This window comes from Sapajus apella, unplaced genomic scaffold (genome assembly GCF_009761245.1).
Source record: "Sapajus apella isolate SASKATOON/1434 unplaced genomic scaffold, GSC_monkey_1.0 scaffold74, whole genome shotgun sequence".
Taxonomy (NCBI): domain Eukaryota; kingdom Metazoa; phylum Chordata; class Mammalia; order Primates; family Cebidae; genus Sapajus; species Sapajus apella.
This window is the reverse complement of record NW_022437014.1, coordinates 572,188-597,603: the sequence shown is the minus strand read 5'-3', so window position 1 is coordinate 597,603 and position 25,416 is coordinate 572,188. Positions and strand designations below refer to the sequence as shown.

Here is a 25,416-nt window from a genome sequence, read left to right as displayed (position 1 = left end):
CGGCTCACCGCAACCTCCGCCTCCTGGGTTCAGGCAATTCTCCTGCCCCAGCCTCCTGAGCAGCTGGGATTACAGGCACGCGCCACCATGCCCAGCTAATTTTTTGTAGCTTTAGTAGAGACGGGGTTTCACCGTGTTGACCAGGATGGTCTCGATCTCTTGACCTCGTGATCCACCCGCCTCAGCCTCCCAAAGTGCTGGGATTACAGGCTTGAGCCACCGCGCCCGGCTTACTTTTTTTTTTTTAATCAGGCCTGTACTGCTTGAGTGAACCATCCTTTAGGAACTTTCCGTTTCTTCTTTTACTCCTATGCTTACAACCTGAGTTGTAAACATTATTTCCATGAACCAGTGTATTCTGAGTTCAGAACAGCCTACTTAACAAATGGAATTTTAGAATATGACACATGTGCAGTTGGGCACTATCCTTAAACAAGCAGTGTGGCTACTATTAAATGTTTTGAAGTCAATCCCAAAAAAGAAAATGTGAACATTAAATTTCTAACCCATCTAAATCCACCTAATCTTCTCCAATTGTATTTTTTTTTTTTTTTTTTTTTAAGAATGGGTTTCACCATGCTGGTCAGGCTAGTCTTGAACTCCCGACCTCAGGTGATCTGCCCACCTTGGCCTCCAAAGTGCTTGGATTACAGGCGTGAGCCACCACGCCCGGACAATATTCTCCAATTGTAGGTATGCATTATGATTTTTATGAAGTTGTAAGCAGTGTACATACAGTTCTGGGGCCTGCTTTTCTCAGTTACTAATGCTTTCTATAAGTATTGGTGATATCTGTAGTACATATGTCACTTATTTATAGCTATATGATATTTCATCATGTCAGTAGACTACAGTTTGCTTTATAATAGAGTAGCAGCAAGCTATATCTCCATGAGCAGATCTGTCTTATCTGTACACTTTTTTCTTTTTTTTTGAGCACCAAAATGTTTTCTTTATACTAATTCTTAATCCATAATTTTGAATAACTCCATTTCTACATTTTGACTTTTCTATACAATTTCATGAGATATAGAAATTGCAGCTTTATATATATTCTTTTTTTTTTTTTTTTTTTTGAGACAGAGTCTTGCTCTGTCACACAGGCTGGAGTGCAGTGGTACGATCTCGGCTCACTAAAACTTCCGCCTGCTGTGTTTAAGTGATTTTCGTGCCTCAGCCTCCCAAGTAGCTAGGACTACAGGCGCCTGCTACCACGCCTGGCTAATTTTTTTTTTTTAATTTTTTTTTTTTTTTTTTTTTTTTTTTTTTTTTTGAGACGGAGTTTCGCTCTTGTTACCCAGGCTGGAGTGCAGTGGCGCGATCTCGGCTCACCGCAACCTCCGCCTCCCGGGTTCAGGCAATTCTACTGCCCCAGCCTCCTGAGTCGCTGGGATTACAGGCATGCGCCACCATGACCAGCTGATTTTTTGTATTTTCAGTAGAGACGGGGTTTCACCATGTTGACCAGGATGGTCTCGATCTCTTGACCTCGTGATCCACCCACCTCGGCCTCCCACAGTGCTGGGATTACAGGCTTGAGCCACTGCGCCCGGCAATTTTTGTATTTTTAGTTGAGATGGGGTTTCCCCATGTTGGCCAGGCTGGTCTTGACCTCAAGTCATCTGCCCACCTTGGCCTCCCAAAGTGCTGGTATTACAGGTGTGAACCACTGTGCCTGGCCTTAACATATTTTTTAAATTTTGTTCTTTTCCTTCACAGTTGAAGCACCATTGGCCAGTTTATGTACAATGAGTACTACTGTGGCTAATAGTTTGCTACTTTTGTTATGGTTAATGATTTCCAATTTGTCTAATTTGGTTTATGACTTTACTAGCCCTTTCGTTTTTATATTTAGCATTCATTGTACTAAAACAAGAGCACCAACCAACAAAATAATCAAACACATGCACTAATACTGCAAAAAGATTGTGACAGTGCCAAAAAACAATGGTTGATTGTCAAATAGTACCACCATATGACAACTAGAAATGTTCTTCAGTAAGTTAAGTGTTAGAGAGGTGACGTGACGCAGGAGTTTATTAAGTTGCATAAAAGTCGAATGTGTGAAAGTCAGGGGCTACCTGAATATATACCAGGGTTTTTTTTTTTTCCCCCAATAGATTTATTTAGATGATCCTTGATATATGATCATTTAATGGGTGATTCTAAGAGTGGTCCTTACAATGAACTAAGCTGCCCACTTCCCTCTCACTGAGTTCTCTATATTTTTCCTCACCTCAACCTAAATGGTGTTTGCATTTGCTAATTTCTGGGAAATTAGTTAAAGTTATGCTGAAAAATATCTTTTCTCTCCATGACATGTAAGACCTTATTTATTTTCTACAGCGTTTCTCTGTTTATAGCTGTCTGCTTGCATTCTGATTGGGAACACTGGAATCATTTTCATCATGCCAACAGTGGTGGTAATGGATGTATCCCTTTCCATGACCCGACCTGTGTCTATTGAGGGGTCCGAGGAATACCAGCGTAAGCACCTAGCAGCCCATGGTTTGACGATGCTGTTTGAACACATGGCCACAAATTACAAGCTTGAATTTACAGCACTTGTGGTTTTTTCATCACTTTGGGAGTTGATGGTCCCCTTCACGAGAGATTATAATACCCTACAGGTACAAAAAGTAGTAAATTATTATATGTACAGGACCTAAATTAATTGGGAGGAACAGCATCATAATGCACTGAACATTTAGAACTTTGGCATTATTTAATAATAAGTTTATGAGTACTTAATATGTGTAGCTAAACAACAAAGGTTCACAAACAGTAGGTCTTATGCCTACTGTTTCTTTGGTACAGCTATGAGTTAGAGCTGTGAGTTGTTCCCTTATTTCTTCTCTTGGTTTTCTGGAATTCTCTGTGGAAAAGTGAGCATCTCAGGATGTAGTGCTCCATTTCCTAAAATTTAGGGTCTTTAGGGCTCAACATTTAATTTTTTTCTACTCTCCCATAAAACTTGAGGAAAAGAAAAAAAAGCCCTATTTTGTTCTAAAGTAATTCAAAATGATATTTCCTTTCCAACAAGTAGCTTTGATAAGAATAAATTATAATTTTTAAGTCTCCATTGATAGGTATTATCTTTCAAAAGTGTTTTCTGTGTTATGTCAGAATTTGCTTTCTGGCAACATCTCTAAATCATGATATTTACAGCAGTGCCTAACACAGTGTCTTACCCATAGTCAGCAGTCAAGAAGTGTTTGTGGGCCAGGTGTGGTGGCTCATGCTTGTAATTTCAGCACTTTGGGAGGCCAAGGCAAGGGGATCACTTGAGCCCAGGAGTTTGAGTTCACCCTGGGCAACATGAGACCTCTGTCTCTATTTTTAATAAAAAGAAGGAAAAAAAAAATATGTGTTTGTGGAATTAACAGTTTAACAGTTGTATGGTAGTTTAGAAATCCAGGATAAATATGGTTTGAATTTTTTAATATAAGTAATATGATTTTGTTAAATAGTTCCTTTTATTATCTCAGATTTTTTAAGCAACTCAAAAGCTTTTTTAAAAGGCCAGGCATGGTGGGTCACACCTGTAATCCCAGCACTTTGGGAGGCTGAGGCAGGCAGATCACCTGAGGTCGGGAGTTCGAGAGCAGCCTGACCAACACGGTGAAGCCCTGTCTCTTAATAAAATAAAAAATTTAAAAAAAAAGCTTTTTTAAAAAAATTACACCAACTTAAAATTAAAAAAAAAATTTTTTTTCCTGTAAAAGGATATTAAACTTTCGGTGTATATGCTGACTTTCTTACAGATGAATAGGATTTCTGATGTGCTGCAGTTCTGAAATGTAGAGAATTGCTATATAAGCAGTAAGATGTAATGTTTTATACCAGGAGCCCTGAAGTCAGATTACATACTTACAAGTCCAGGTTCTGCCACCTTTAGTCATGGGACCTGGGAAAATTATTTAATCTTTCTATACCTTAATTCATTTAAAGATAGGATTAATAATCTGTACCATACAGTTTTATTGTGATAGCTAAATGCATAAAAATGCCTAGGATGAGGCCGGGCGTGGTGGCTCAAGCCTGTAATCCCAGCACTTTGGGAGGCTGAGGTGGGTGGATCACGAGGTCAAGAGATCGAGACCATCCTGGTCAACAAGGTGAAACCTTGTCTCTACTAAAAATACAAAAATTAGCTGGGTATGATGGTGCATGCCTGTAGTCCCAGCTACTCGGGAGGCTGAGGCCGGAGAATTGCTTGAACCCAGGAGGCAGAGGTTGCGGTGAGCCCAGATCGTGCCATTGCACTCCAGCCTGGGCAACAACAGCAAAACTCCGTCTCAAAAAAAAAAAAAAAAAAATGCCTAGGATGGTATTTAGAACACAGTTAATATTCAATAGATTTTGTTATTTTTATGATGTGTTTAAAAGTTCCTTTTAATTTTTTCCTTCAAGGTCCACTTATAAAGATGTAAATTTGGTGGACTATTCACTCTTACCTGATAAGAGGATAGAATAAATGGAATTCTTTCAACTATTGTAGTTGATAAAGTCTGTTCTAGCATTTTTCTTTAAGAAGCTGTGCTTTGGTGCTCTGAGATGCATTAGTGTCCCCTGTGTAACATTCATATTTTGAACAGTTTATGTTGTTTTCTAATAACTAATTAAAACTAAAGAATAACTAGCAATTTTATCTTTTATTCAATAAGGAAGCACTAAGTAATATGGATGATTATGACAAAACCTGCTTGGAGTCTGCATTAGTTGGCGTTTGCAATATCGTTCAGCAAGAATGGGGTGGTGCAATTCCTTGCCAGGTAAAAATCAATTCTTTTTCATTGCCCTAAGTTAACAACATTAACCATTGAGGTGCTTCAGTTTTCTTCAGGCTCTGACACAGCATACATAGTAATTTCCACAAACTACATTTTACACTATTGGTATCTTCTTAAGAGAAGGTACTAAATCAACACTAAGTTATTCAGAAAGCAGCAAAATTATGCCTTAAGGAAAGCATCCTTCTAGTAAATTGACTTATTGCAAACTAGTACGGTTATATAAAACACAAAGGGCTCACAGTGGAATTTTAGAACTATACTCCCTGGAAGGGGTCATTATAATTTTGAGTGTTAAAATTGTAAACATCAGTATAATATAGCCTGCCTTCATTATCTCTATGCAATTATTCAGCAGACTTTTGTTTTTGTTTTTGTTTTTGTTTTGTTTGTGGTTTTTGTTTTTTTTTTTGAGACAGTTTCTTACTTTGTTGTCCAGGCTAGCGTGCAGTAGAGCTGTCATGGCTCACTACAGCTTCAACTACACAGGCTCAGGTGATTTTCCCATGTCAGCCTCTTGAGTAGTAGAGAGTACAGGCAAATGCAATCACACCTGGCTAAATTTTTACATTTTTTGTAGAGATGGGGTTTTGTCATGTTGCCCTGGCTGGTCTCAAACTCCTGGGCTCAGGTGATCCACCCACCTCTTCTCCCAAAGTGCTGGGATTACAGGGGTGAGCCACTATGCCCAGCCTTATTCAGCAAACTTTTAACCATCTCATCTGAGTTATCTAAAAAGTGAGGAGTATAAAACATGAAATCTGGCTGGGCGTGGTGGCTCATGCTTGTAATCTCAGCACTGTGGGAGGCTGAGGCAGGAGGATCACAAGGTCAAAAGATCAAGACCATCTTGGCCAACATGGTGAAACCCTGTCTCTACTAAAAATACAAAAATTAGCTATGCATGATGGTGTGCACCTGTAGTTCCAGCTACTCTGGAGGCTGAGCCGGGAGAATCACTTGAACCCAGGAAGCGGAGGTTGCAAGTGAGCTGTGATCGTGCCACTGCACTCCAGCCTGGCGACAGAGTGATACTCTAGTAAAAAAAAAAACAAAAAAAAATAACAAACCATAAAATCTGTTGCTGTTAGACTCCACAGTAGGCTACGTTAGCATCAAATCAGAGCAGAATAGTAGCAGAAAAAGACAACTGGAAATTTGCTCTATATAGATACTTCTGAGAAATAGCATATTTTGAAGGACAAATGCAGAAACACTGTTAAAAGAAAAATCGTAATAGTCTACAACAGGAGTCTGCAAGCTTTTTTTATATTTTAGGCTTTGTAGGTGTCTGTGGCAACTACTCAACTCTGTTGTTACAGCATGAAAACAGCCATAGCTGTTTAGTAAATGAATGGGTAGGGCTGTGTTTAAATAAAACTTTATTTACAGAAACAGGGCCAAATTTAGCCTGTGGGCCATGTTTGCTGGACCCTGGTGTGTGACTTTTCCTTATGGAGTCAAACACAGGATTCCTCAGTTCAGTACCATCACTAGTATTTATTTTTTAATAATTAAAAAAAAAAAGATTGTAGCCAGGCATGGTGGCTTGCATCTATAACCCTACCACTTTTTGAGGCCAAGGCAGGAGGATCACTTGAGCCCAGGAGTTCAAGACCAGCCTGGACAACATAGTGAGGCCCTGTCTTAAAAAAAAAAAAAAAAAGGATTGTAGTTGCCTTGAAGACAAGTAGGAGGGAATCTGGGACGTGATGGAACTATTCTTTATCTTGTTTTGGGGGTGGTTACACAACTGAATACAGCTGTCGGAACTCAGAACTGTATACTAAAAAGGGTGAATTTACTGTGTGTAAATTGTATCTCAATAAACTCACCTTTAGAAAACAACTAAAACACTTTTTTCTTATTGTGAAAACCACCCTGTTTTATAGAATGTAGTGGATACTTGCTAAAGAAGTCAATGAATGCCTTTTGATCAATTTCTTTTCAGAAATAAAAAAGCTTTTTATAGCATCTTCCCTTTTAGGCATTATCTATTTTGGTAAATCTGTGCATATAGAATGTCTTATTTCCTAACAATATAGTGAATCAATGAAGTTTTGTTGTATCTTCTGAACTGAAAGCTAGCAAGTAGCACAGTTTCATTTGCTATTTATTCTTTGGTTTTAGAGGAGAAACTCAAATTTTAAGAACCAGACCTTGTCCATCATGCAGACATTTGACTTTTATGATTTTCTTCTTTTGAATAAAGGAAGAATCTGAATTTGAGAGGTACTATATGTAACCTGAGGGAAAGGGGCTGAGCCTGAATCCATCTCCACTAAAAATATAAAAATTAGCTGGGCGCAGTGGCGCATGCCTGTAATACCAGCTACTTAGGAGGCTGAGGCAGGAGAATCACTTGAACCCGGGAGGTGGAGGTTGTGGTGAGCTGAGATCACGCCATTGCACTCCAGCCTTGGCAACAAGAGTGAAACTCCATCTCAAAAAAAACAAAACAGAAAAAATATTGTAGTAGAGGTGGTGGTTAGTGGTTATTGGTTTTTATAATCAGTTACTATCAAACAAACTTGTTTAAATGTGAAATTTTTGGCCAGGCACTATGGCTCACCCCTGTAATCCTAGCACTTTGGGAGGCTGAGGTGGATGGATCACCTGAGGTCAGAAGTTAGAGACCAGCCTGGCCAACATAGTGAAACCCTATCTGTACTAAAAATATAAAAATTAGCCAGGCATGGTGGCCTGCACCTGTAATCCTAGCTTCTCAGGAGGCTGAGGTAGGAGAATCGCTTGACCTGGGAAGTGGAGTTTGTAGTGAGCTGAGAACACACCATTGCACTCCAGCCTAGGCAACAGAGCGAGACTCCGTCTCAGAAAAAAAAAAAAAAAAAATGGAATTTTTTAAGCCAAGGTTTTGTTTTTTAATTATTATTTTTTTGAAACAGTCTTGCTCTGTCGCCCAGGCTGGAGTGCAGTGATGTGAACTCGGCTCACTGCAACCTGTGCCTCCTGGACTCTAGCAATTCTCATGCCTCAGCCATCTGAGTAGCTGGGACTACCGTAGTGTGCCACCACGCCCTACAGAAGTGCATCACCACGCCTGGCTAATTTTTGTATTTTCCGTAGACAGGGTTTTGCCATGTTTGTCAGGCTGGTCTTGAACTCCTGGTCTCAAGTGACCCACTGGCCTCGGCTTCCCAAAGTGCTGGGATTACAGCCGTCAGCCACCACACCCAGCCTCAACCAAGGTTTTAGACAGCTGTACTATGTCCTTATTATTCAGTAAAGCCTGTTTCATTTTGACATTACATGAAATATTTCATTATCATACAGCATCTTTAAAAGCTGGTGGAGGTAAATCATTATATAGCAATTGTTGGTATCAGAAAAGGAAATTGCCTTGTAGTGAATTGACTTATCATGTCAAAAGATGGCATCCTTCTAGGAAACCTCTCTTAAGCATTCTTGGGCTTTATCAGTAAGTGACAATCTTGATATTTCACAAAGTGCCACCACTTAATACTGCCATAAGGCCTGTGCATGGTGGCTCACACCTGTAATCCCAAAACTTTGGGAGGCCAGGGTGGGTGGATCATGAGGTCAGAAGTTTGAGACCAGCCTAGCCAATATGGTGAAACCCTGTTTCTACTAAAAATACAAAAATTAGCTGGGTGTGGTGGCACGCACCTATAGTCCCAGCTGCTCAGGAGGCTGAAGCAGAATCGCTTAAACCTGATTAAAGGTGGAGGTTGCAGTGAGCTGAGATCACAACACTGTACTCCAGCCTGGGCGACAGAGTGAGACTCCATGTAAGATGAAAAAAAAAAAAAAAAGAATATTGTCACAATGGCCTTTCATTATCAAGTTACTGGACTAGGCTAGGAAGAGTGAAAATAATCCTCCCCTGGGATGCATGGGAAGTCTGTCTACCATAGGATCATTCTGAAGCAATGAAGGAAAGGAAAGTGATTTTGCAATTACTGTCCATTGTTGGTTTATTTTATTGGTTTTTCAAATTACAGGTAGATTAAGAATGCATTTTAGAGCCGGGCGCGGTGGCTCAAGCCTGTAATCCCAGCACTTTGGGAGGCTGAGGCGGGTGGATCACAAGGTCAAGAGATCGAGACCATCCTGGTCAACATGGTGAAACCCCGTCTCTACTAAAGCTACAAAAAATTAGCTGGGCATGGTGGTGTGTGCCTGTAATCCCAGCTACTCAGGAGGCTGAGGCAGGAGAATTGCTTGAACCCAGGAGGTGGAGGTTGCGGTGAGCCGAGATCGCGCCATTGCACTCCAGCCTGGGTAACAAGAGCGAAACTCCGTCTCAAAAAAAAAAAAAAAGAATGCATTTTAGGCCTGGTGCGGTGACTCACGCTTGTAATCCCAGCACTTTGGGAGGCCAAGGCGGGTGGATCACAAGGTCAGGAGTTCAAGACCAGCCTGACCAACATGGTGAAACCCTGTCTCTACTAAAAATACAAAAATTAGCCAGGAATGGTGGCATGCACCTGTAATCCCAGCTACTTGGGAGGCAGAGGCAGGAGAATCACTTGAACCCGGGAGGCAGAGGTTGTAGTGAGCCAAGATCGCAGCATTGCACTCCAGCCTGGGCGACAGAGTGGGATTCCCTCTGAAAAAAAAAAAAGAATGCATTTAAATTTAAATATCTTTTATATTTCTGGTTAAACAGCTTTTATAAATACATATTTTAAGCAGGTGTCATTTTAGTTGACCAGGCATAGAGTTTATCATCTTTGAAAATAAAGTGGCAAAGTTCAGACTACTGTGCTGGTACTTCTTAGGCACACATGTGAAATGAATTCTCGTTCCATTTTTGACATTGGTATGTTAGGTACCAACTCCTTATCTAAGAGATGGGGTTCTAATTTTTTGTTTTTGTTTTTGTTTTTATGAGATGGAGTCTCACTCTGTCACCCAGGCTGAAGTGTAGTGGCACTATTTTGGTTCTCTGCAACCTCCGTCTCCTGGGTTCAAGCAGTTCTCCTGCCTCAGTCTCCCGAGTAGCTGGGATTACAGGCATGTGCCAGCACATCCAGCTAATTATTTATTTATTTTTTTGTAAAGACAGGGTTTCACAATATTGGCCGGCTGGTCTCAAACTCCTTACCTTGTGCTCTGCCTGCCTCGGCCTCCCAAAGTGCTGGGATTACAGGCATGAGCCACCGTGTCCAGCCTGGGGTTCTAGTTTTAATACAATTAAGTAAGAATTGGTTGTGAATGTTTTTGTCCTTTTTTAAGTGTTCAGAGGCAAGCTTTTAAAAAATATTGTACTAGATGAAATAGAGTAAAATGCATTGATCTTAAGTACACAGTTCACTGAGTTTTGACAAATGTATACACCTATATAACCACTACTACAATTAAGATATAGTGTTATTTACTCTGTAATGTAGAGTGGGGTTCTAGCACCCCACAGAATTTTCTCATGCCCTTTTTTGGGATTTTTTTTGGGGGGTTTGGGGGCTTATTTTGTTTTTTGAAACAGAGTCTCACTCTGTCACCCAGGCTGGAGTGCAGCGACACGCTCACTGCAGCCTTGACCTCCCAGGCTCAAGTGATCCTCCCACCTCAGCCTCCCAAATAGCTGGGCCTGCAGGCATGCACCACCATGCCCAGTTGATTTTTGTATTTTTTGTAGAGACAGGGTTTCACCATGTTGCCTAGGCTAGCCTTGAACTCCTGGCCTCAAGTGATCTCTTTGCCTTGGCCTCCCATAGTGCTAGGATTACACGCATGAGCCACCACATCAGGCCTGTTGTTTTGTTTTGTTTTGTAAAAAAAAGACAGAATCTCTGTTGCCTAGACTGGAGTGCAGTGATGTGACCATAGCTCACTGCAGCCTTGACCTCCCAGGCTCAAGTGATCCTCCCACCTCAGCCCCCCAACTTTCTGGGACCACAAGTGCATGCCGCCACTCTTAACTAATTTTTTTTTTTAACTTTTTGTAGAGATGGGGTCTCCTTATATTGCCTGGACTGGTCTCGAACTTCTGGACTCAAGCAATCCTCCTGCCTTGGCCTCCCAAAGCACTGGGATTACAGGCTTGAGCCACCGTACCCCACCCTGGTGCCCCTTTCTAGCAGTGAAAACATTGCTAAATGGGACTGCTTTAAATAGGTAATTTAATGTACAACCTCCTCTCTCTCTTTTTACAAACAGGTTGTCCTGGTAACAGATGGCTGTCTTGGCATTGGTAGAGGGTCATTACGACATTCCCTAGCTACTCAAAATCAACGAAGTGAGAGCAACAGGTTTCCACTACCTTTTCCTTTCCCATCTAAGTTATATATCATGTGCATGGCAAATTTGGAGGAGGTAATAACTTACTAAGTTCTTTTTAGTTTGATTAGGCATATTTTACAACTTAGTTTATTTTTTAGTATCTACCACTAGTGCTATATTGTATATACTGTAGCATTGAATTCCACTGGTTTCATCTGAGGCTGGTCACTTTATTTGAAAAGATTCTGGCTCTAAAATGTTCTTCGAAATTTCAGAGTGTTGCCCCATCTAGGGAACATAGCTGGAGTTGTTATCCATCCTCCTGATGGGGGCACAAAGGGTCAAGGTGTTCTTTTTGGTGTTAGTCATTTCCCTTCTTTAAGAATTCTCATGTCTATTCCACCAGAAATGTTTACAGGAGTGTGCTTTGACTTTGGCAGAAGAATAAAGTAACATTATTCTGGCATATGTTTTATTAAACACTTTACTTCTTGGTTTTCCCATTCATTTGGCAATGTGATTTAACCTTTCTTCCCCTCAGTTTTTCTCTCTGTAAAATTTAGATAATGATAGTTCTTGCCAAAAGATGTTAGAAACACTTTGGAGGGAAGATGCTGTGTAAATACTAACTGTGGTCGCCACTGAGAGTCTTTGCAAAACTACTTCTGAATGGCATAGCTCTACATGTCATTTTGTGCAACATTCCTCTTTGGTAACCTTGAGTCAAAATTGTTGTAGTTATTTTCCTCTCACATTGGCTGTTAAAAAAATCATCTCAGTTATTTATTGCCTATGTTATAGTAATGGCCTTGACCTTGGTGTGCTGATGATAATCAGGCATTTTGTTACACTTTAAAGGGTCATCTGTTTTGCTTTATAGCTCCAGAGCACCGATTCCTTGGAATACCTTGAACGTCTCATAGATTTAAACAATGGTGAAGGGCAGATTTTTACTATTGATGGTCCCCTGTGCTTGAAGAATGTACAGTCTATGTTTGGGTGAGTATATGCTTAGAGCTCTTTTGCCTTCTTTACAATCCAGTATTATAATTTGACATCCAGAAAGACTATCTGTTTTACTGTTCCTAATTGTGTCATTTCATTTTCCCCGAGTTGTACATTTTTCAGATAAAATGATTGGTAGTAATGGGTTGTTTTTTTTTTTTTTTTTTTGAGACAGAGTCTTGTTCCATCTCCAGGTGCCAGGCTGGAGTGCAGTGGCATGATCTCTGCTCACTGCAACCTCCGCCTCCCAGGTTCAAGCAACTCTCTTGCCTCAGCCGCCCGAGTAGCTGGGACTACAGGCGTGCGCCACCACGCCCAGCTAATTTTTGTATTTTCAGTAGAGACAGGGTTTCACCATGTTGGCCAGGATGGTCTCAATCTGTTGACCTCATGACCCGCCCGCCTCGGCCTCCAAAAGTGCTAGGATTGCAGGTGTGAGTGACTGCGCCTGGCCAGTAATGGTTTTTTAAAGTAAATCTATACTGCCTGTAGATACTGACCTCCTTATAATGGCTCAGCAATTTCAAATGTTAGTTAACTTGCTCTTGGGCTTTTCAGAATTGCAATTTCCTCACTCAAAATGTCAGATTTTGTTCTGTTTTACAGATGGTCAGATCTTAATTTTGGAACCAACTTGAAAAGAAAACAACCCTTGTGTCTTGAAATATGAATTTTATATGTATCGTATTACTCTTCCTGTAACTTAATTATCACATTCTAGAAAACTGATAGATCTGGCATATACACCTTTTCATGCTGTTCTCAAGTGTGGCCACCTAACTGCTGATGTACAAGTCTTCCCCAGGCCAGAACCTTTTGTTGTAGATGAAGAAATTGATCCTATTCCTAAAGTCATTAACACAGGTAACTTTTTAAAAAACTTCTCAGTTTCCCTGTTATCCTCACCTTTTCTGACTTGTCACTTTTACCCTCTTCTCGGTCTAGAAAGGTTGAAAATAAATATATATTGTGATACAGGTTGAGTATTCCTTATCCAAAATGCTTGGGACCAGAAGTGTTTCAGATTTCAGATTTTTTCAGGTTTTGGGATATTTGCATTTTACTTAGTGATTCAACATCTCTAATCTGAAAATCCAAAGTGCTCCAGTGAACATTTCCTTTGAGCTTCATGTCAGCTTCATGCGTGTATAATAGTTGCGGATTGTGGAGCACTCTGGATTTCAGATTTTCAGATAGGGGATACCCAACCTGTACTAGGGTGCTGTTGTCATCAGCACTTTGGATTTGAAGATTCATTTTCTAAGGGGTGGCAGAATATTGGTCTTTTATGGTAAGGTCATCAGTTGATCTCCAATCCTAGTTAATTATAACCACAAATTATTAGAGTTGGAAATCATAGCCGTATTCACTAACATTGAAATCTTTGAGATGATTCTTAATAGAGATACTGAGATTAATTAGTATTATAATTAAGTCATATAAGAAGGGCTAGCTTCTGTACTTTGCAGCATGACTCTTGCTGTGTGACCCTGGGAAGTCTTCCTTCAGTTACTATTGGGTAGTTAGGGAGAATCAACCAGATGGTCTTGGAGTTCTTGGATCTGATATAGTGTACTCTTCTAGCCCTGCTGCTTATATTATGACTTAATAAAAGTGATGTATCACAGCTTTTGCTTGGTTCATGTTGCTAGTACTGTGCTTAATTGAGATTGGCAAAGTGAAGAGTCAAAAATAGCAAGGAGCAGTGAGGAGGAGACTTGCCTCCTCTTGGTGAGTGGAATCCTTGAGTGTTAGGTGCGTGTTAAGCCTCTTAGGGATGGATATTATCAGTGTTTCAGTCACCACTGCAGCCTTGATGTCGAGCACAGTACCTGACACTTAGTAGGGGCCCAATAGGTAATTGTTCAGTCAATAAATGATTACAATTAAATGTGCAGTAAATGCACATTGTTTTGGGTATATGGATTTTTAAGGGGTTTTGGAGTTAGGGGCTGTGAACAGTCACTTTTACTTTTTGTGCCTTTAGCTTCTGGCTATCTGGAAGCAAGGCATCCATCTCTTCTACTGTGACTAGACAACAGTATATTAAGCTGTACCAAAAGTCTTGTTGCCTTCATAACAGTTAGATTCCACTTCCTTTTCATCCTTTTTTTGATAAGTAAATTTGAATAGGTCTTTTCTTTCCCATATAAACTCTTAGTGGAAGATCTTTCTTACAGATAAACTACCTTAAAATATGTAGACCTTTCTCTATTCAAATGAAAAATATCTAGTTGCTTATACTAATGCATTTACTATTCAGCTAAGGGAAGTAAGGACAGCAAATCTCCAGAAAAACACACTTCCTAATGTATTAGAAATATAAGGTACTCACCATGATTCTGATTTTTAAAAATTCTTTTGAAAATATGGGTATTGCCGGGCGCGGTGGCTCAAGCTTGTAATCCCAGCACTTTGGGAGGCCGAGGCGGGTGGATCATGAGGTCAAGAGATCGAGACCATCCTGGTCAACATGGTGAAACCCCGTCTCTACTAAAAATACAAAAAATTAGCTGGGCATGGTGGTGTGTGCCTGTAATCCCAGCTACTCAGGAGGCTGAGGCAGGAGAATTGCCTGAACCCAGGAGGCGGAGGTTGCAGTGAGCCGAGATCGTGCCATTGCACTCCAGCCTGGGTAACATGAGTGAAACTCCGTCTCAAAAAAAAAAAGAAAAAAAGAAAAAAAGAAAATATGGGTATTAACCTAGAATAAAGACTGAAAAGCACATCAGTAAAATATTAAGATGTTTCCTTTGATTATGAGTGAGTGACTTTTTCTTTATAATTTTTATTTATAAGTCTATATTTTTTGTCTATATTATTTGTATTATCAAAATTTTTATGTTCTTTTGGTTACAACATTTATTTTTATTTATTTTAGGTTTTCAACAAATACTTTTGGTCTTTAATACAGCTTCTGTAAAGCAGAGAAGTCATTGTCATATTTAGACGGCTTACCCTAGTTTTGTAAAGAATACAGTTTTTTCTCAGAGAGATGTTAATACAAGAGCTTTATTCTTCAAAGGCTGATTATAGTTGCTGTGGAAGTGTTTGACTCTGATGCCCCCTAGTGACCTGAACATCCCTGACTATACAGAGGGATTTGACCTTTCAGATTTTTGCCTTGGCTGGGATCCCAGCCTTATAAAAATAAAGTTTAGTTGATTTTGTCATATAACTTAAATTCATTAAATAAATGACAGTTATCATTATTTCCTGATCAACTTAAAATGCAAATTATTAGATGACTCCATAGACAAATCTAATAACTTTCCCAGTCATATTTGAAACCCCAACCTAAACAGTACATTTGTGAAATTTAGTACAGAAAATAATGTACTTTTCCATAGAATGAAAAATCAGAATCGTGGTGAGTACCTTATATTTCTAATACATTAATTCTATGTTGATTTCTTCCTTTCAGATTTGGAAATAGTGGGATTTATTGATATAGCTGATATTTCAAGTCCCCCAGTTCTGTCCAGACATCTGGTCTTACCGATAGCACTTAACAAAGGTGAGTTCTCTTCCTATTCCAGTGACACATAGGAAGCATCTTATTAACTAAAATTATTCTTAAATCTTAGATAGTAGGATAGCCCATTTTGCAGAATTTAGGGGAAAGGAATAGTTGCAGATTTGGATGTTAGAAAATGGAATGTTGGCTAATATATCAGAAAAGTAATTCTACTGCGGCCGGGCACGGTGGCTCACGCGTGTAATCCCATCACTTTGGGAGGCCCAGGTGGGCAGATCACTTGAGGTCAGGAGATCGAGACCACCCTGGCCAACATGGTGAAACCCCATCTCTACTAAAAATACAAAAGTTAACCAGGTGTGGTGGTGCACATCTGTAGTCCCAGCTACCCGGGAGGCTGAAGCAGGAGAATTGCTTGAACTCTAGAGGCAGAGGTTGCAGTGAGCTGAGATCGCGCCACTGCACTCCAGCCTGGCTATAGAGCGAGACTCCATCTCAAAAGAGAAAAAAATGTAATTCTGCTTTACATAGTAGAAAACATTTTGACACATATCTACTGTGTGTTGGTTTGTGAATTTACAGTGGAGGTCTTCTTTAGAGATGAAAATGCTTAGTCCCTCATCCAGGGCTCTGCCTTTCCTAGTAGAACATGACAAGAAAGCCTAAGTAATTATCAGAAGGTTACTTGATAAATGTGCAAGTTAAATACAGCTTTATACAGGGGAGAAGTACATCTGTTCTTTGTTCTACTAGTGCCCATCACATAGTAGATACTCAGTAAATATTGTTGAATGAAAGAGTGAATCCAAGTGCTTGTGAATCCTCATTACTACAGCATATATCTCCAGGAACTATAAAGCCAACTTCCCAAATTCAGCATCTCTCTGGAGAATACTGGTCTGTAGCTCTTTAAAATTCTCTTTTTCAAGGGAGGCACTGTGTTGTGGTGGGTGTAGGGCAGGAGCTCTTGTCCCTGATTGGCTACAGGTTCAAATCCCAGTTCTGCTACCCAGTCCAGATTACCTTTTTCTCTGTTTTAGGCTGACCATCCACTTTATATTTGTCAACTTCCCTGAGAATTGTATGTAGTCAGTCAGGTTTTCACATACTAAGTAATGACCACATTCCATTTATCCCCAGGTTATCTCAGTTGGAGTATTGGCTGTTGCATAACCACTCAATCACACGTTCACAGACAGAATCTTGGTATATACCCACGGATGGCTTTATAATCACTGTGTTGATAATTTATTATTCTCAGAGAACAGCCAGATTTCCCTTATTTTTAAGGCCCTGGGGAATTCTGCATGCGGTATAGTTGCCAAGAAAGAAATTGAGCAGGCCAGGCATGGTGGCGTACACCTGTAATCCCAGTACTTTGGGATGCCAGGGCGGATGGATCACTAGGTCAGGAGTTCAAGACCAGTCTGGCCAAGATGGCAAAACCCCGTCTCTAATAAAAATACAAAAATTAGTTGGGCATGGCGGCAGGTACCTATAATCGCAGCTACTCAGGAGGCTGAGGCAGAGATAGCTTGAACTCGGGAGGCAGAGGTTGCAGTGAGCTGAGATTGCACCACTGCACTCCCGCCTGGGCAACAGAGCAAGATTCTGTCTCAAAAAAAGAAAAAAGGAAAGAAAGAAATTGAACAAAATAAAGCATTTATATAGGGGAATATTGAAAAGAAAAATATGGGAAGGCAGAATAGGGCCATGTTATAAGGGCTGTTGAAATGTCTAGCTAAACTGGACAAATTCTTCCTGTTGAATTAGAAAGTCTTTGAACAAAACAGAGCAGACAGATATTTTCAGAGAGAAGTTAATTTTAGGAAGATTCATCTGTCAGCAGAGTGTGAGAGAATCTGGAGAATCCAGTCAAGAAGCTTATAGAGTAATCATTGTTTACCTTTGGGGACTCATGCCTGTGCTGCCCTAAGGCTGTTGGTTACGAATGCCTTTGACATCTCTGTATCTAATTCTGTTGAAATGCGTGCCTGAAATTTGCAGTTAGCATCTAACTTAACATCCTAGTGGAACTGCGGAAAATGGATTTTTGTGTATGTAGCAGCTTTACTGAGATAAAATTCACATACTATATACTTCACCCATTTAAAGTGGTTTTTAGTATATTTGCAGAGTTGTATAACCATCACCACAATCCATTTGAGAACTTTTTTATAACCCCAAAAAGAAACCCTGTACCCTTTAACTATCAACTCCCAGACCTCTCCCCCATTTCCCCTACCTCAAATAACTACTAATATCCTTTCTCTATATGTAGATTTGCCTACTCTGGATATTTTATATAAATAGAATTCACATAATGTGTGGAAACAGACTTTTATGTAGACACTGGAAAACTGGAATGAGTTTTCTGGGTCATCATATTGTTATAATATTCCCGTAGAACTCTATACACTATCCCTTCAAGGCTAGAAACATCCAAGAGTATAAATTGGGGTTTGGGGTTTTTAGCTAATTTCAGTCTAACCTGTTTTCTCTTTTTTTCACAGAAGGTGATGAGGTGGGTACTGGCATCACTGATGACAATGAAGATGAAAATTCAGCCAATCAGATTGCCGGCAAAATACCCAACTTCTGTGTCCTGCTCCATGGTAGCCTGAAAGTAGAAGGAATGGTAGCGATTGTTCAATTAGGGTAGGAAACTTTGTCTACATTTGGTTGAATGAAAGGGAAAATCATTTTACAAAGTGAAGTATTTTGGAGACGTCTCTGAAAGAAATAGAAAGGTCCTTATCACCGTTTTCCTTTTCCTGACTCATTCTTCCTACCTGCTATTACATTCTTTTTTTCTTTCGAGACAAGGTCTTGCTCCGTCCCCCAGGCTGGGGTACAGTGGCATGATCATGGCTCACTGCAGCTTCAACCTCCCAGGCTCAAGCAATCCTCCCATCTCAGGCTTCCAAGTAGCCGGCACCCAGGTGTGCATCACATGCCTGGCTAATTTTTTTTTTTTTAATTTATAGAAGTGGGGTCTCACTGTGTTGCCCAGGCTGGTCTTGAACTCCTGGGCTCAAGGATCCTTCTACCTTGGCCTCCAGAAATGCTAGGATTATGGGCGTTGAGCCACAGTGCCCAGCTGCTATTACCTTCTAATCTATTTTTTAATTCATCCCCTAGAATAAGTATGGAGTGAGCCTTTTATTATGTTACCTTGATATCCTTTCTCAATTTTCCTCTTTTAAAATCCTATCTAGGATACCTGGGTTATAGCAATGCTACGAACTTGCTTTAGAATCGTAGGCAGGACTCATAGGCTCCTCATCTGTAAAATGAGGGGACAGAACTAAATGGGAAAAAAAAAGATGCTGATAACATTGAGCATTTTATTATGTGCCAGGCACTCCTCTAGGTACTTTACATATGTTAGCGCGTTTAATCCCTCATCACAACACTGTATGGGAGGTACCAGCATTATCCCTGTTTTATAGATGAGGAGACTGAGGCTTAGAGAGGTCATGGAACTTCCTGAAGGTCACACAGCTCGTAATGAAAGAGCCATGGTTCTTACCCATGCATTCTGACTCCAGAGCCTACTCATAATTATTCTGCTGTGTTCCTTCCCTGTGAGGAAATCCTGCATAGCTTTTACGTTTTCTGAAGTCACAAAATCTGCAAAACCATCTATACCTTTCTGTAACACCTATTGTTAGAAAAGAGGAGGTCACTGATTATCTTCTGGCTGCCACCTGGGGTTGACTGGTATAGATCAAGAGGTTAGGGTTAATCAGAGGAAGCATGGCTCCATTTCTGCTACAGTTAAAATTAGCTGGTCCAAAAAGGAATGCAGTTCTTATTAGGTATTAGTCTGCTATAGTTCGTGGCACCCAAACTACTTGTACTGGTCTGAATATGAGAATCATCTGGGACCCTTTGAGAAGCTGGGACAGGGTCTCTCTTATAGCACAGGGTGATAGCCTTGTGCCTGTGGTAGAAGGGCTTCTCTTGGTGCTGTGTGAGTGACACAGTGAGGGAGCTGACAGGACCTATAGGTCACAGCCTTTACCCCTCCTCATCACCTCTCCAGCTGCTTGCTGCCCTTTGTGGTTTACTTTTTCTCTTTCTAGGCTGCTTTTGATTTCCATATCCACATAATTTTACCTGAATAATGTCCCAGAAAAATGGAAATATTAGAGGACAGTGGTATGCATTTTCAGGTTTAGGATTTGGCTTTGGTAAAAATAATGTGCCTGATTTCAACGCTGAAGCCTGTGTCTCTCAAGAGAAAAATACAGGCTAGACTTATTTAACTTAACTGTCTCAGACTTGATGTTCTTCTGATCTTCCATCTTCTCTCCATCTAGTCCTGAATGGCATGGAATGCTCTACTCCCAAGCTGACAGCAAGAAGAAATCAAACCTCATGATGTCTCTCTTTGAGCCTGGCCCAGAACCTCTCCCATGGCTAGGGAAAATGGCACAGTTGGGTCCTATTTCAGGTATAATCCAGATCAGATTTTACTTACCTTGACTTTGTTTTCATTCTGCTGTTCTCGATGTCTCTGACTGTGCAGTCAGGGAACTGACTGATCTCCCCTACCGGTACGCCCTGGTCTCGGATGGTGCTGAATAAGTACACGAAAAACTTGAAGAGAGTTTGATGTTGGAACTCCTAAATTTTACAGCTCAGGAGAAATCAACATTTAGATTGCTTTAAGTAAATACAAACTCTTTTAATGGCTTAGACTGAAAAACTTATCTCCATAATATTTTTTCTTGGTGTACTATATTCAACTCAAATAATTTTCTGTCATTCCTAGATAATGTAATCCTTCCTTCTTCTTGAAACCGTTTTTCTGTAGCTTTCCTGACACTGCTTCTGGTACCTATTTGAGTTTATCTTTGGCAGACTTTTCTTTCTCCTTCATTTTGTCTTTTCTTCCTCTTGCCTCATGGTTTCCAACACATTGTTCTTTGCCTTCTTCTCTTTGGTTATTCTTCTCCCTTGTTGATTTCATCAGCTGCAATAGCTTCACACTTCCCAAATCTGTAACTCTAGTCTCACCTGAGCTCTCCCTGAAATTTGCATATCATATTTTCAGCTCCTAGTTGGATCTCTCCACCTGGATATTCTGCCACAGCCTCAAGCTCAGCTGTTTGTTACAGACCTATTTTCCCCCACCCCTTTCTCCTCAAACCATTTCTTCTTCTGATTTTCCTCCTCCTTTTGATGAAGGCATTTGTGCCAGTAGCTGCTGAGCTTCCAACGGTAGAGTCACCTTTGACTCATTTGGGCCCATTTCAGTTTCAGGAGCATCTGTCAAGCAACCTGTTCTGTGCCAGGCCTAAGGGATAAAGGAGCTAGCCAGAGTTGCTCAAAGTCTAGTGGGCACAGACTGGCACAAATCAGAGTTAGGCTGGAGGAGGTGATGATGAGCTCTGCCTGGAGGACTCTGGAGAATCTTCACAGAGGAGAGATATCCTAGTTGTGTTTTGAAGAAAAGGAGGAACTTGCTGAGCTGATGAAGGAAGAAAGGGCACCCTGGGCAAGCAGAACACCTACAGAAAGAAAAGGAACTGCAGCACAAAATGTGAGAGTGGGTATGGGAGGAGCAGATTGGAGATTGGTAGTAGCTAGAGTGGAGCAGGCCTTGTCTGTGATGTGAAGAACCAGGAATTTATCTTGCAGATACTAGGAAGCCGAAGAGTAGTCATGTGATCAGATTCTTCTGGCTACAGTGAGAACAAGGGGGTACCAGTAAGGAAACTGTATTTTAAGGGTTGGTGCCTAGGGGCAGCACCTAAAATATATTTCCTTACTGATATCCCCTTGTTCTCACTGCCCTTAAGATACTTAGGGCAGTTATACAATATGGCCGTAATTCAACTGAAAAATAAGAAATTTGTATTTAGAAAGATATCTCTGTGGAGTGTGGATTTGAAAAGGCAAGGACCTGTGGCTAAAAGTTACTGTGTTAGTCCTGGAAATATGAAGATGAGAGCCAGACCATGGCAATAGCTGGGGGTAAAAGATATTTAGGAAATATAACGTTTTGATGTGAAAATAAAGGAGAGGGAAGTGTTAGGAATGATCCCAGGTTTCCGACCTGGGCTGCGGGGTGAAAGGCAGTACTATTAGTTGAAATAAATAATAGAGAAAGAAGAGTAAATTTGGGAAGAACACATTTTGTTTACGTTGAGTTTGTGCCTATGAGATACAGGTGGAGGTGCCTAGAGACAATTCTGTAGGAGTCTGAAGTTTAGGAGAGAGGGCAGAGTTGGAGAAAAAGTTTTTGGTTGTAAGCCTATCACAAATAGTTAAAATGGTGAGAATGAGGGAGATTGCTCAGGTCAGTGGTTCACAAATTTGAGTTTTTGTGTACAAAAATAAACTTGGAATAAATACCACACATTCGCACCCATATATGGAAGCTAAAAAAAAAATGAGTTCATGGAAGTAGAGAGCAGAATGTAGAATCATGGTCGTTAGAGTTTGGGAAGGGTATTGAGGAGAGGAGAACAGGGAGGGAGAACAAAGTTACAGCTATTAGGGAGGAATAAATTCAGTGCTCTATAGCATTGTAGGGTGAATATTGCTCATAATAACTTAGTGTATATTTTCAAAAAGTTAGAAGAGAGGATTTCGAATATTCAGAACACAAAGAAATGATAAATATTCAGCCAGGCATGGTGGCTCATGCCCGTAATCCCAGTACTTTGGGATACCAAGGCAGGTGGATCACTTGAGTCCAGGAGTTTGAGAACAGTCCGGTCAACATGGTGAAACCCTATCTCTACCAAAAATACAAAAATTAGCCAGGTATGGTGGTATGTACCTGTGGTTCCAGCTACTCAGGGAGCTGAGGCGGAAGGATCACTCGAGCCTAGGAAGCAGAAGCTGCAGTGAGCCCTGATTACACCACTGCACTCCAACCTGGGCAACAGAGCAAGATCCGGTCTTAAAAAAAAAAATAAAAAATAAAAAAAAAATCACGCCTGTAATCCCAGCACTTTGGGAGGCCGAGGTGGGCAGATCACCTGAGGTCGGGAGTTCGAGACAGCCTGATCAACATGGAAAAACCCCGTGTCTAGTAAAAATACAAAATTAGTCGGGTGTGGTGGTGCACGCCTGTAATCCCAGCTACTCGGGAGGCTGAGGCAGGGGAATCGCTTGAACCAGAGAGGTAGAGATTGCAGTGAGCTGAGATCGCGCCATTGTACTCCAGCCTGGGCAACAAGAGCCAAACTCCATCTCAAAAATAATAATAATAACTATATTATTCCAAGGTGATGGATATACCAGTTACCTTGATTTCATCATTACACATTGTGTACATATACGGAAACGTCAATCCGTATCCCATAGATATGTATCAGCTACTGTGTGTCCGCTAAAAATAAAAGGAAAAATAAATATGGAGACCTGGTTTAGACAGCTCATTTCCTGCGTCCCACCTATAGAGGTTCGGATTCAGGCCCAGGAACTTGCAGGGTGTTTTTTTCTTTTTATTTTATTAAAAAAAATTTTTTTTTTCTTTCTTTCTTTTAACAGTGAAATGAACATTATTTGTGCAAGTTTTGCGGGGTTTTCTTTTGGTTTTTTGTTTGTTTGTTTGTTTTTTGAGACAGGGTCTTGCTTCGTTGCCAGGTGCCAGGCTAGAGAGCAGTGGCGTGGTCTCAGCTCACTGCAACCTCCACCTCCCCAGTTCAAGCAATTCTACCGCCTCAGCCTCCCGAGTAGCTGGGACTGCAGGTGCGTGCCACCATGCCCGGCTAATTTTTGTATTTTTTAGTAGAGAGGGGGTTTCACCATGTTGGCCAGGATGGTTTCGATCTCTTGACCTCGTGATCCGCCCGCCTCGGCCTCCCAAAGTGCTGGGATTATAGGCATGGAACTTGCAGTTTTAATATTACCCAGGTGATTAGAATCCAGGTGATCCATGACCACACTTTAAGAAGAAAGTACAGGCATGTACTGCCTGATGACATTTCGGTCAATAGTGGACCACATTTATTACAGTGGTCCTATAAGATTATAATGCATGATTTTTACTGTGCCTTTTCTATATTTAGATGCTTTAGATACACAAATACTTGCCATCATGTTACAATTGCCTTTAGTATTCACTACAGTGACATGCTTTATGGGTTTGTAGCCTAGGAGCCATAGGCTATACCATCTAGCCTAGGTATGTAGAAGGCTAACCCTATTACATAGGTTTCTGTATTACACTCTATGTGGTGTTTGCTTACAACAAAATTGCCTAACAATGCATTTCTCAGAACATATCTTCATCATTAGGCGACACATGACTGTGTATATTAAGGAAAAAATATACAACCACCAAACCCCTGGAAAGCATCAACTACTGGGGGAGCAGTGGAAAGGGTGCTGGTGAAAGAAAATGAGAAGGAAAAGGCAGCTGAAAGAGGAAAAGTAGAAGAGAGAGATATCACAGAAGCCAAGAGTGAAGATTCCGGAAGAAGTAGTACCCTGCCGTGTCTCATACACACATACATGTCAGTTAATGCCTGAAGAATGCCCTTTGCCATTGAGACGTAGAGATTTTATCTGAATATAGGCCTTAGAAGCTAGACTGAGGCTTGGCATGTTTTTTCAGTAAAGGGGCTGGTAGTAGATATTTGTGACTTAGCAAGCCATGCAGTCCCTCTGCTGTTGTAGCACAAAAGCAGCCATAGACAACATGCAAACAAATGGAAGTGACTGCGTTCCAGTAAATTTTATCTAGGGACACTGAAAATTTAATTTGATGTAATATTCAGATGTCATGAGATATTATCATTTTAACATTTTTCCCTAACCATTAAAAAATATTTTTAAAATTCTCAACTCAAAAACAAGTAACAGGTCATATTTTGCTAATCCTTGAGCTAGGATTTAAAGCTTAACAGGGACAAGAGATGTAATGACTTTGGTTCAAAATAAGATAAAAAACTGAAATCTCTGAATAAATCTGAGAATGTGTAAGGTCTGTTCCTTCAGTGAGAGGATAACATGAAAAACTCTGCCTGTTGTTTCTACCTGATTTTCTAGAGATCGAGAAATTTAAAAATTCCCTATGAACAGTTAAAGCCCAAGTCCTGCATCATGCAAATTGATGCTACCTGTGTCTGATGTGGGGAGTACAAAACCAAAAAATGCAAAAACTGGTTTTGAGCCAGTAAGACCCATGGGGTGTCCTCCAGAAGCTATTGTAATATATTGGCTCTGTAGGAATACCTCTGCAACCCAGGGCAGAAGGGCTTCCACAGAAAGAGCAAATCCCCACTGAGGATGAATGCATGGTTTGTGAGGAAATGGTTTCTTTTGAAGGAAGGCTAACAGGAAAATTAGCAGTTCAAGAACTTAATGTGAAAGAGACTACAGAATGACTGTTTTAAATGATTAAAAAGTTTTAAGAGGAATAGAAATCAAGAGGAAAGACAGGGACACTGTGAATCAAAAGCGACTTGAGGCCGGGCACGGTGGTTCACGCCTATAATCCTCTGGGAGGCTGAGGCGGCAGATCACTTGAGCTCGGGAGTTCAAGACCAGCCTGGCAACATAGTGAGACTCTGTCTTTATAAGAAATAAAAGTAATTTTTAAATAATTTTTAAAAGTTATCTGAGCTTGACACGTATTGGTGGCTTTCAGAGCAGATTCAATGTGGATGGTCAGCCAGGAGACAGGCTGAGGAATGAATTAGAGATGAGGAAATGAAGATGGTAAGTTTGGCCATGAAGAGGGAGAAATAGGGCAGTAAATGGAGGAGACAGGGCAAAGCAAGTTGTGCGTGTGTGTGTGGAGTGAAGATTCCTCACCTCCTTCATCTCTATGGCATTCCTACATTTATTCTGCCTTTCATTCTCATTGCTCTTGGGCTTGTTTGGCTTTCTTTACCTTTCACTTAGACCAGAAGTCAACTACAACCCACAGACTAAACTGGCTCATTGCCTGTTTTTGTAAATGCTTGT

General features: G+C 40.6%; 1 protein-coding gene across 8 annotated transcripts in view; it reads left to right on the top strand.

Annotated features, from left to right (window-relative positions):
• INTS14 (integrator complex subunit 14) overlaps positions 1-25,416 on the top strand; it is a 39,060-nt gene that overhangs the window by 2,008 nt on the left and 11,636 nt on the right. For 4 of the 8 annotated variants that reach the window (XM_032250991.1, XM_032250994.1, XM_032250993.1 and 1 more), the window contains 8 exons: positions 2,347-2,630; positions 4,668-4,775; positions 10,935-11,090; positions 11,878-11,996; positions 12,724-12,866; positions 15,427-15,519; positions 17,994-18,138; positions 19,806-19,939. In XM_032250991.1, coding sequence (XP_032106882.1) covers positions 2,409-2,630; positions 4,668-4,775; positions 10,935-11,090; positions 11,878-11,996; positions 12,724-12,866; positions 15,427-15,519; positions 17,994-18,138; positions 19,806-19,939 — 1,120 coding nt within the window. In that variant the 5' untranslated portion in view covers positions 2,347-2,408. Of the gene's footprint in view, positions 1-1,644; positions 2,631-4,667; positions 4,776-10,934; positions 11,091-11,877; positions 11,997-12,723; positions 12,867-15,426; positions 15,520-17,993; positions 18,139-19,805; positions 19,940-25,416 lie in introns of those variants that run through there. The other 4 variants (XM_032250996.1, XM_032250998.1, XM_032250995.1 and 1 more) reach the window with 2 other exon arrangements.